At 37.3% G+C, this 12,837-nt stretch overlaps 2 protein-coding genes across 2 annotated transcripts; both read right to left on the bottom strand.

Annotated features, from left to right (window-relative positions):
* Positions 1-5,100, bottom strand: LOC132190398 (uncharacterized). Its single transcript, XM_059605374.1, is given in 3 exon segments — positions 1-253; positions 3,887-4,942; positions 4,944-5,100. Coding segments are annotated over 3 exon segments (1,167 nt in total). The 5' UTR covers positions 5,048-5,100; the 3' UTR covers positions 1-246.
* A 4,246-nt stretch (positions 5,101-9,346) lies between these two features.
* LOC132189983 (protein PHOSPHATE-INDUCED 1-like) lies at positions 9,347-10,547 on the bottom strand. The gene has a single exon (XM_059604847.1). The coding sequence runs from the start codon at positions 10,421-10,423 to the stop codon at positions 9,467-9,469; it is 957 nt and encodes a 318-aa protein (XP_059460830.1). The 5' UTR covers positions 10,424-10,547; the 3' UTR covers positions 9,347-9,466.
* Positions 10,548-12,837: the final 2,290 nt, after the last annotated feature.

The following is a 12,837-nucleotide window of genomic DNA, read 5'->3' as shown; positions in this document are numbered from 1 at the left end:
TACGGAAAGAAGGATATCTATCATATTAAATATTAAATGAAATGGAACCAAACTTCCATTAACTGTGAAATATAGCAACAAATAAACCATCGAGGAAAACAAAAAGGTAAAAAAACTCAACTGATTCATGCTACCAAAGGTATATTTCCAATTTGCCAACTTTCTACTCTAAAAATTGGATGAAACCTGGTGAGAAACAACTTTCTTGGTTCCACAGCAAATGTCCCAGTAAGCTGATAAAGCACACTACTCCCTGAGAGGTAAAATGGAAAAAAAAAAACTAGTAAGATATTAATCATTTAAAAGAAAACAACAATTGCAGTAACCTTCACTTTGAAAATAAAACAAGCTTCAATTACCAATCAGAAACGAACTTGAGTAACCATGAATCTAAAGCTAAAATTAACACTTCACAATATTTCCATGTCATAATCTAGGCATTTCCCATCAAAGATTAATTTTTTTTTGTTGACAAAAAAACCAAGAAACTTACAAATGACAATAGTTAAAAAAACAATTTTTTTTTTGATGAGTAAATAGTTAAAAAAACAATCAACATATCAATAACACCAGCAACTATGCACAAAGAGAACTAAAGCTAAAAATATTACTTTAACAGGTCAACCATCATATTTACTCTTACAGTAGTCTTCTAATTAGCACTTCGTTCCAGAAAGCTCAAGTATAAGTTGTTCAATGTAGTTTAGTAAATCATCCAACCAGCATCCAAGGATGAGGTAATCCCATATCTGGAGCTTTAATCATTAACAATAAATGAAACATATGTCATAACTTTTCATGTGTAGTGAAATTCCTTTGGTACTTGTACTAACCATGCATAAACAAGTCCTCGCCATCTTTGCCTTCCAGGAAGACAAACCCCAGAAGTTAGTCCCTTTCTCCCAAAACATATAATATTGGCATCAAATGTTGAAAAAGAAAAATGCAATGCAAACAGAAACTGACTGGAATTGGCTCAGAACATGAGCTCAGTGCAAATGACTTAAATGAATTTCAACGATATTCCACTAGTTTTGGACGTGACTAAAATATAAGCAGAAATTTATCAACTACAAACATATAATAAATACACATGTTTGGGAATCAGGATATAGCACATTGACCAAAAAAATATCAATATGCAATTATGAAAAGAGCAAAATCTCATGAAGGAACAATTTTGTTTGACACAACCAAGAACAGGTTGCCACGCATCTGGCAAGGATGGCATCTTTAGCATGTCTATCAGCATTCATATTAGCTGAACAAGCACTTATGTGAAGGAGATGGAAATAGAGCTTTATGTTTCCCACGTGCTAACAAAAAGCCTTCCACGAACTTGTTCTAATGTGTCTTGGAAAGGAAAGCTGACTATGCTGTGAAGAATACGGTAAAGCTCCCTTCTAATGAGGGCCACATTACTTTAAGTTGTCAACAAAAATATAAATACCACTTAACAAGGTCTGAAATTCTAGGCAAATTTGAATATTAAACCAGATACTGCTCTCAACAGTAAATACTGACATCATTCAGTGCAGGATAGGTTTCATATATCTATAAAACTTTAAATAGGTGTTAAAAATAGTTGGATAAAAAGCCAACAAATATTTGACGGCCTTCAGCATGCGAAAACCAATGAATATTAGAAAAGTACTAAGTTCTTCCACAGTAATTTTGTAGTAGCCCACATTGTATATATGAGGGCATCGTGCACACGTGAGCGTATGCCGGGTGCCTAAGTTCAAAATCTAATGTGTACAAGGTCAATCTAAGCTATATAAGTGATTAAAGAAGCCTTAATTATGACTAATCTTTAGATGCAACTTGGCTCAGTGGCACTGTACCACAACACGAGTTCCCTCTGCCAAGGAGGTAAGAATTTAAATGGGAGAGATTGTAGTACCTCAGAGTGTATGGTGTGAGGGCATTGCATAGATGTTTACTAGATTCACATTAGACATGTACCATATTGATCTTGGTTATATACCCTAAACAATGACATCTTGGTTGTGAGAGCAATGGACAAGCTTGTACGCCTTGCATGTACTAAGTCTATCTAGGTTTTATAATCAATAATGAGTTTCAATTGTGCCTAGTCATTTTGGGTACCATGCAGATATGGCTATCACATCCCTGGTTCATGTTGCAAATGCCATCAGAGCCAACCCAATAAGTCCATGTGAGTCATGAATACAGGTTTTTCTGATGAATGTCGCAGGTTGAGTAAGGGAATTTGCGTTAACCACACTAAGGATTTAGATTGAGAGGGCGTTGTCATGTGTAAGATCACATCAGACCGGTTGATCCAAACTACATATAAATAAATAAAAAGAGCTCTAGTTGTCATTAATCCTTTAGGGTATCATGCAGATATAGTTAGCACATTCTAAATTGTGAATGTTTTGACATCAACTAGTTCTTAATTTCATATACGAGGTGGGGTTTTGCAATCACCAAATAGCTAAAAGAACGCAACATTTGATAGACTATATTAACTTACAAACACCAAAAGCTTGATAAGGAGTTAGGGTGAATTAGCTTATGCCAAATCCTTAGTAAGTCCACTTCACATTAATATTAGAGATCCCTCAAAAATGCACCAGAAAGAAGCAACCATGTGAAAAACAAGTAAACTAACAACAGATCTTCGGATCACCCTTGTTGTTCATAGAATGTTTGACTTGGCCATCATAGCAAGTAAAGAGACTGTCATATTCATGATACCACTTCTTGTGGAAATGTTGAAGAGGCAAATTGTCCCCAAGGGGTAGCTCAATTGGCTAAGGACTACGTCTCATCAAGTGAAGGTCACTAGTTTGAATCTCTCATTCCCCTAGGGAAGGGACCAAAAAAAATACTTATAAAAAGAAATATTGAGGAGGCAAGTACTCACCCTAATAATAATTAGAAAAGGATCATAGAAGCCACAATGGATCAGCAAAAATTTGCCCCTAATTGCTTTTCAATGATGTCATTGAAACACACTAATATATCTAAAAAAAAGAGCCACTGCAGCAAGTCTAGTAAGAACATGACGGGAACACAAGGAAATGGAGAAGACCTTGTAAATGAGAGGAAAATGTCAAAATATTATAGGGGAAGATAGAAGCGATGCAAGAGTTTAAATGCAAGACAATTGGATTTAATGATAGGGTAAGATGGGGAACAGCCCTGTTGGAGGATCATGGGATGAAGCCCCGAGTCCAAGATATACAATGTCATTTTGATGAAAAAAACTTTTAACGAGAAAAAAAAGTGTTAATTATTCTTTTGTCCCCAAACACTCCAACAGCACATAAGCTTCCAGAAATCAGCTATTTAAAAATGTAATGCCACAAGTCTAGCCAAGTCCATAAGGTTTTGCTTAGATTTCTTTTCCAAGCCAATCTTGCTACTGTCTGACCCTGAAATGTTTAGCTACTATATAGCTCATATGGTTCAAGAATGCTCTCTGGAGAAAATAAACTACGATAAAAAGGCGACAACATCAAGCAACTCACGGGAACCCCAAGTCGTTGAACATAAGAACCATCTTTCAAGCTCAAAAATCTCCAAACTCTATATCGAACCTTCAAGCCCACTGGTCACTTTGTCATAATTTCTTTTGCTCCTAATACCTAGATGCATTGCATCACAACCATCTACAGAACTCAATTAAACAAATATGTTGATATTGATGTCTCTATCAATTTATGCCCACAAAATAATATTAATTTGAAAACAAACTAAAGTCCAGCACAAGTCACCACAAACAGGACAAGAAGAGAATTGAAATAACTAAAATCAAGTTTGTAATATGTCAACCAAGCAAAGAAGCTAAAGCCCACAATTACCTATCCATATAAACACTATCCTGGTACTTCATAGAGAGGAGCAAAGGCCATACCATTTAATAAGCCAGCCAAACAGAAAATGCTGCATGATAGGGACCTTCTCCAAGACCTCCACCTTATACATCTTCAGCAACCCACTATTCACTTTGTTCCAATTAGCCACTCCGCTTATATCATCCAACAACGGCGAGTGCTCCGCGAACATACCTTTCTTCACCTTCTTCACAAACGCGATGCACGCAATGTACAGATACTCGTTCGAAAAATTATCCAGTATATCCTGATTATGAATCGACTTGGGCTTCATATACTTGTGATCGATCAGCTGGGACGACCCGAAGATAAACGGCAGGAAATGATAGTCGTCGAGGCCCCAAACCCCGTGCGACCCCGCTGGCTCCAGGCAATAAACCAATTGCAATTTCCTCATCAGTTCTAGATACTTCACGAAAACCCTAGCCACCGCGGCTTGGTAATCCTCCTCTTTGATGAGCCCCAACCTAGCCAAGCAGTACAACCACGCGGCGAAGTTGGTCTCGTGGCCTGTACCGTAGTCGATACGGCTCGAATTCCCGAAGCTGTCAGCGAAGTACGGGACGATCTCGACCGTGGCGGATTGGAGATCGGCGGGGAGGAACTCGAGCATCAAGGACTCGCTGGTCTCGGTGAGGCGCTCGTGCCAGGTTCGGTAAGAGAGGTTACCGTAGCGAGAGGGTTGCTGGAGCGGAGGTATTTCGTCAATCCAACGGATTAGGGTTTCGAGGATGGAGACGATGGAGTTGATCGTCCGGGACACGTGGCAGGGGTCGGAGATCTTGTGGCCGCGAATGGACTCGGAGAGGGCGACAACGAAGCCGATAAAGTTTTTGCCGGAGTCGGAGTCGTGGAAGTGACGGATGTCATCGGGGGATTGGATTATTTTGGTTGGGGTTTGGAATTGGCAGGGATGGGAGACGAGTGGGACCTTCTGGGAGTGGGGGACCGGGGCGAGAATTATGGCTTGCTGGGAGTGGGTGTTGGGGGGCAAATTCAAGGCTGGGGAGCGGATGGGTCGGTAGATTGGGGGCGGGCTGATTTTCAGAACCACTGGGGCGGGGGCAGCTGGTGGGGGGACCGCCACATTTGCAGCAAGCTCCAGTGCTGGTGCTGGTGCTGGGGGGCGGGGATGGGGTTTGGGGGGATTTGGAGCAGTCTTCGTGATCGTGGTGTTCCATGGAGAGAGGGCGATGCGAAAACGAAAGGGAGTTGCGTATTGGAAGCTTTACTTATTGTTGAGTTATATACGCTACTATTGAAACCAATTAGAGTAACGCTAGAATAGGGATTTTTATCTCTCTTATCCTTCAAAAGTGGGATTACTTTTAAAACTATAATCGAATTACATTTAAAAAAGAGAGTTAAAGTCTTACTTCTATAATTACTCCATTCATTAATACCATTAACTTTTAATGTTAATTACTTTTAAATAAAATGGGATAAATGTAAAATTTGTCATTGTGCTTGGCCTAATTTACAAATCACTTCTTATGATTTAAAAAATAATTTTTAAGTCCATAGAGTAGGCCAAAATAACATTTTACTCTATGAACTCATTTTCCGTTAAATGACTTAACAGAAACTGTTTCATGCCACCCCACACTTAATAAAAATAGAGCACGTGTTCTTTTTTTATTTATGTTTTTAAAAAATGACAAATAAGCTTTTCACGTCATTTTGAGGCTCCAGCACACACTTCATGTCAAATTAAATAAACACAATCCCTTTGTGTCGATGTCATCTTCATCTTCCCCACTAATTTGCTGTCCTTGCCGCCGTCTTCATCTTCCCCACCGATTTTTGCATCCATCTCCAGGTGAGTTGTTGGGTTTCGTAGCATGACTGAAATCACCACCAGAGAATCACCGGAAATGTCACGACGATAATTAAGCCACCTTGCTTTAGAGTTTTTTTACTTCCACTTTTAAGATTTTGGGCATCTTCAATATGTGAGCCACTCTGAGATTTTTGGGAATCTGCATTTTTTAAGTAGTGCATTTTTGGGCAATCTTTCAATGGAAATTTGGATTTGTTTTTGGGCATTGAAGCATCTTCAAAAATTGTTTCTGGACATCAGAAACAATCTATCCCCCTCTCTCTCTGTCATTTTTTGTTTGTTTGTTTGTTTTTGTTTTTTTGTTTGTTTTTTTTTTTTTTTAGGTTCTATGGCAAGCACAATTGTGCTGTTTATTGGTAGGCACAATGATGATGAACATCAGGTATCATTTTGAAGTAACATCAGACGCAAAGTACGAATGGTGAATACCACAAAAGAGTGTATTAGAAAAGAAAAAAATAAAAAAATAAAGGAGGAAAAAATTGGGTGATGGCTGGTAATCAATTTTTTGTTTTTGTTTTTTTTGTTGATTTTCAACTCTCATAATCAGACATGAAGATGATGACATGGACAGTGAATCGGTGGGGAAGATGAAGACGACGGCGACACATGGGGATATAGAGGGATTAGGTTTATTCAATTTGACGTATAATGTATGCTAGAGCCTCAAAATGACGTGAAAAAGCTTATTTGTCATTTTTAAAGCATAAATAAAAAAGAACACGTGTCTTATTTTTATTGGGTGTGAGGTGACAATGAAACAGTTTCTGTTAAGTCATTTAACGGAAATTGAGTTCATAAAGTAAAATGTTATTTTAACCTACCCTAAGGACCTATAAATTATTTTTTAAATCACAGGAAGTGATTTGAAAATCAGGCAAATCATAGGGACTAATTTTGTATTTATCTCAAATAAAATAAAAGTACAAAAACTATTTAAAACACTTCAAATTGGTAAATAAGTTTTTTTTTTTTTTTTTTTTTCAAATAAGGGCGGTGAAGGTGTTGAACGGCAACGTAGAGAAGGCGGCTGGCAACAGGAATGAAGGGGTTGGAGCTGCCATGTATGGTAGGAAATTGAAAAAGGAGAAAAGCAACCAAAAATAAATAAAAAAATCCGAGAGGGAGAACCCTCCTTTCCTTCACTAGAAAAGCCGCACAAGACAATGGCAAGACCTCACTCAAGATGTGGATTAGGGGAATTGGAAAAAAAAAAAAATCATTTGGTGAAATAAACCGATGTGTCAACCTCTTATTGGAATACGCAAGATGCTTAGTTTGTGTAAGACCTTATAGAACTAAATGTAAGCAATTCAACAAATATTTAGTTAAATTTTAAATATACAAATATTTATATATTACTTAAAATTTAACTAAATATTTGTTGAATTGCTTACATTTAGTTCTATAAGGTCTCACACAAACTAAGCATATAGAGAGAGATATGATATAGTACAATAAAAATACGATTTTTGGCCCATATAAGTTAAGATGCCACATGTCCCATCAGTGGGTAGGGCCACAACAACTATAGATGGGACCTATGGCCTCTTGTCACCTAAGACTTATATATACATAAAGAGAGAGAGAGAGAGAGAGAGAGAGAAATATGCTATAGTACAATAAAAATGCAATTTTTGGCTCATATAAGTCTTAAGTAGTAAGATGTCACATGCTCCATGAGACATGTTGGTCTTTTATTCAAAAAAAAAAGAAAAAAAAAGTAAGATGCTGCATGTTCCATCAGTGGGTGGGGCCACAGCATGTCAGTAACTATGGTTGAGATCTGTGGCCTCTTGTCACCTAGAACTTTTATAGGAAAAAAAATAATCTTTTTATTGCACTATAACATTTTATATATATATACCATCAATTTTTTATCTATTTTAATCATCATTTTTTATACATTTTTACTATTTCATTTAAAATATTTTTTCTTTCTCTATTTTCTTTATTTACACAATAGTTTGGTAAAACTCTCTTGGTAAAAGATTTGGTACCCTTGACATTTAAAAAAAAAAAAAAAAAAATCATATTTATTCAATTATAGTTTTTTTGGTTTGTCCGAATAATTCAGCTCCATTAATCTGTCCATCAACCTCGCAGAGGCTTTTGAATCGTGGTTGTTGCATTCAGACAATTCTCATCTTGGTGACAAATGATTAGGGCACTGGCATTATTTTAAGCAAAATGTTATTTTAGTTAATTTTGTAGAAAAAAAATATTTATAAAAAATTATATTCAACTAGTTATTTTGGCTAACTAAATCTTTAACGAAGAGGGTCTTATCATACTAATATGTAACTCATTCATTTCATTGGTATCCATTACTTTTTTCTTAATTAATATCGCCGTTGTCTAAGCCCAACCGCCGGATGTGTTGAGAGAGATGGAGCCGGAGTCAAATCACTGGCGTTTATTGAGCAAGAAAACCCCCATTGGAGACAACCACCTTCGTTTCCGGAGGGAGGCAACCCCGCCGGCGTGCGTCTTTGTTGTCACTGTCATCAGATAATGGTGCTCAAAGCACTGGAGAGAGAGAGAGAGAGAGAGCAAGAGGGAGAGAGAGAGACTTCCCGGGGGTGCCGACGCCTAACCAACCACTTTCCTCTCGAGTCGTCGGAAATATTTCGCCAGAGTGACAGAGACAGGTGCGATGGAGGGAGAGAATGAGATTCTTGTCCATATCCAACTTGTTAGTAGGAAAGATCCTCTTAATTTTCTGTTGTTATTTTAATAAACCCATTAAAGAAAAAAAGGTGGTTTTAGAACGGCAGGTGTATCCACTATCCTAGAAAGGGTTGTATTGTATGTGATGTTTGATACTTTGACTTGATAATTTTGTTTTAATAAGCTCGTGGAAAACAGGGTGCTCAATGGGGATGAGACTACTATCTTATGTGGCAACTCAAAAATAGAAGGACATGTCTTTAAGAAAAAAGAGAAGAAAAAGAAGCAGATTTCCTAATGGATTTCTATTCATGCAGCTTATTATTCTAGGAAGGACTTCACCATGTTTGGCATAATAATGGCTTAACAAATGGAAAATGGTAAGATATATACGGTCTTAAGAGCAGAGTTGAAGGGCAAACAAGATGAAAGTGGCCGCCTAATAATAGAGGAGGTGGCTCAACGGTAGTGTCTCAACTTAAATATATAAGCCAATAAGTGTGAAATACGCTTGCATATTTCATATGGCACTACTACAGTAGTTATTAATTACACACGCAAAAGTATATAAAACTGTCAATCCTTTGGCACACAACTGTACGAGTTTGACACTGGAATTGGCTCACCAATTCATTTACGAATAATATTGTAAATATTATCTTTCAACTTTAATGTTAAGACATTATTATTTTTCTTTTTATACTAAATGGATACTCGTCATTTCATTTGAAATAAAGATATTATTTTCCTTCACGTAGGCTTAAAATTTCTTTTAATAAGTAAAGTTCAACATGTATAATATTTTAATTAAATGAAAGATAAATGACAAAGTTAAAGTTTAAACTTAAGACTTTTGACTCACTATTTATCTATGTCATTAATTTTGAGACCACGGACTGTCTAACAGCAAAAACTAATAAATGAAAAAAGAGCCACAAGTTTGAGCATGAGATATGAATAATTTTGCATTTTTATTTTATAACCATAATACAACTAAATAAATCAAAGAATTTTAATATTTCCTAATTCTACTGGCTATCTATTGTATACATTAACGTGTTACTTGTAGGCACGTTTAGAAGGTCGTCCCTCAGACCAGAGTGGAACAAGTTTGGGTTGATGGGTCAAAGAGAGCTGGAAGCAAGTATTTCCTTCCATGTGCACCATTTGCATTGTAGCTGGCGCCAGTGGTTGGGTCCACCAAGAGGTTCCCAGCATAGCCAGGGTAAGCCCCCTTCCCGTACACACCAGGACAAGCCGATGCAGCTTCTAGTGGCGCCTCCTTTGGACCCTGGAAGTAGCCATTTCCGAATGGGTTCGTGGCTGTCCCAGCCAAAAGGCTTGCCAGGTTGACGACCATGCCGTCCAGACCCACGTCGTTGTTGGGTGCAACCAATGGTGGGCTCTGGGGCCCGTAGATGGGCTGGTGGAATGGCCACGCGCATTGCCCCGGGCACTGGGTCTCCGAATTCCCAACCCAAATGTAAGCGAACTTGTAGCTCTTCCCATCCACGGATGCACCCTTTGAAGACCCATGAGTCCCGCATTTGCTCATACAGAACCCTTCAACTGCCACGTCAGCGGATGTCAGAACAACGTTAATGGCGTTTTTCTGGCCTCCCTTCGATGCCAACGCAACTATTTGCTGATTCGAGAGTGATGTGCCTGAAGAGTAGGTCTCATCAACGATCTGGGTACCCAATGAGAGTGCAAGAGCGGAGGGCTTCTTGGAATTGATTAGGTGGTAGTATTTGTCGGTAGCTTTCCACCACGTGGCGACTGAGGTTTGGGCTGTGAGGGGTGTGGAAGTAGAGAGGGAGGTAATGAAATCTGAGATGATGGCCCGTTGGGAGGGTTTAAATTTGCCGTACCAGATAAGATTGATGGCGATTTTGCCAGTAAGAAGATGGCCATTGTGGTATTGGAATAGCAAAGGCTGTTGGGTCTCATCGGACTCCAAGAGTCTCCTCGCCGCCGAGCTGAAATGGAAGAAGGAGATGACGAGGAGTAGCTGAAGAAAGAAATGTGTGGAAACAAAAGAGGCCATGGTAGATTTTAGGATTGAAATCTTAGTGGTAATATCGCAACTACAGAAGATGAGAATTGTATGAGGAGCTTGGATCGATTGTGGAGAAGAAGAATTGAGGGTGGATATATTTATATACTGCTCAAAAGCAGTGGGTGAGAAAGTGCAGGGAAGAAGGGGCTGTAGTCTGTAGAGAGTTAGATGCCAGCTTGATAACGCGTTGTATTTTAATCAATAATCTGTTCAGCAGAAGCTGCTTTTATAAGTCAATAGTGTTTGACTACAGGTTCTGGCCAGCTATGGGGAATAAATACGACACTTTTTTTTAGACAGCGCAACGAGGATGCGGACAATTTAGATAACAAAATTGATTACTTGTGCTCTATTCTTATACGAGGATCCGAGGAATGTACAACCTCCCTAGTATATGACCTACCCTTTTTATTTATTTTTTCACTTGCGTATGAGTAGGGCTAATGGGCTATATTATGTGGGGACGTGACATATATTCGCGAAGGTACAACTTGTATGTCCCGTTTCCATCAATAATATTTTGGTTTATTATTATCAACGTGTGTGTTACTTTGTGCATTGAGAACAAAATTCATTCCCTTTTTGCTTCCGCTAGATTAGAATATTGGTCATTGATTTTATTTTTTTTACAAGTACTGATTTAACAATCTACTACATATCGTTACTTTATCACAAATATAAAAAATATATTTATTTTTTCAAATTTTTTAAAGTTGTAACATACCCCACAATCAATCAAGCTCATTCATTTAGACCCTACTGTTAAATTTTGTTTTTCTGTTAATTTAGATGACAAACACATCACGTCATGTAAAATACCTATTATGTCCCTCATAAAATTTATTAAAAAGAAAAAACTATGCCCTTACTTAAAGAAACTTCCTTGAACTAACCTATGGTCTAGCCATGGTTTTTTTATGGTTTTTTTTATTTTTTATTTTTTATTTTTTAGGTGTTTTTGTCATTTCGGTTTCATCCATTAAAATTTAATAGAAAATCTTAATGGGAGGAGATAACCGAAAGGGCTTGATAAATTAGTGGAATTGTGATTTAGATATTTTGTATATTAATATTGTTAACACACCTAAACCACATACAATAGGACTCTACATTCATCAAATTAAATGAATGTACAATGCCGAATGTTCTTGTTCATCTTAAAAAATAATCAAAATGTCATAGAAATAAATTGAGTTTTATGGGACTAATCCTAACAATGTATTGATAAAACTATTTCTAGTTGCTTCTTGCGCAACATCAAGATATGTAGATCTTGATAATCATTTTATTCTTGTCAACATAAAAGAGCAGACCCATATTGCCATGGGATGGGGTAAACTTAGGCATCTCCATCTCCATCTCTCTCTCTCTCATGGTTAATTACACTTGCTTTCAAATTGAATGACTTAATTATGGACAAGGACCATTTAAGCATAGAGCATAGACAATACGAAATGTTGCCCATAATATTGGGCGAACTTGTGTCATATTTGTTCCAGAGCAATTTTCTACATGCCAATTGGCTAATCATACATTACACCTTCACATACCACGGCCTCTAGGTGTTAATAATTAATGTCAAAAGTAATTTTTATTTAAAAATTTGAATTGGGGTGAAGTTTTAGGTTTTATTTTCAGGAATCCTTTAGAATAACGGAGTTGATTTCCAGTTGGTCTTTTGTTTTATGCTGTTTCCTTTTTGAGAGTAAACCATAGACCATTGACAAATGAGTTATCATGCATACAAAAAAATTGTCACCATGGTAGAGGTGGCGAATGAGATTCCGTTTGGTAAAGCACTAGTAGCATATACGAAAAAGACAGGAAATCAATGGCATGACAGTGAATAAAGACTTGATTCGTCGGAATTTGCTGTAAATTTAAAAACTTATTGAGATGGTGACTTTTCATAGACATTGTTTTGTAATAGCCCAAGTGACTATTGTGTGTGTGATATATAGTATTTGGATTGTGAATATTCCAAATTGTATCTTTGGCATTGCAGAGAACATTTGTCGGATTTTATTCTTATATCAATGAAGTGATAACGCGTTAAAAATAAATCAAAAATGGAAATACTTAATTCTTTAAAAAATTGAAATTTTTAAAAGAAACCTTCACAAGATTGACGAAGGAAGGGTTACAATATATATTTTTTTAAAAAAAAATTGCATCATATAACAAATCCATTAATGTCGGCCCACCCGCTCCACACATGAACCAATGCATGAAATGTGGATGTCATCAAAATAAGCACGAAGCACCGGCCAAACTTCATCGAGTCGCGAGTTGCAACCGCCCCCACCATTGAGAAACCATCAGATATTGGTGTTGGTGTCCCACAATCCCAGCTTCTACGATATTGTCAAATACTAGTGCGAAAAATAATGTATTTATATAAA

The sequence above is a fragment of the Corylus avellana genome, chromosome ca8 (genome assembly GCF_901000735.1).
Source record: "Corylus avellana chromosome ca8, CavTom2PMs-1.0".
Taxonomy (NCBI): Eukaryota; Viridiplantae; Streptophyta; class Magnoliopsida; order Fagales; family Betulaceae; genus Corylus; species Corylus avellana.
This window is presented reverse-complemented; position numbering and strand designations above follow the sequence as displayed.

What these genes read in the sequence shown, in the direction of transcription:
- LOC132189983 (XM_059604847.1), bottom strand. Translation starts at nt 10,423, where the DNA reads ATGGCCTCTTTTGTTTCCACACATTTCTTTCTTCAGCTACTCCTCGTC.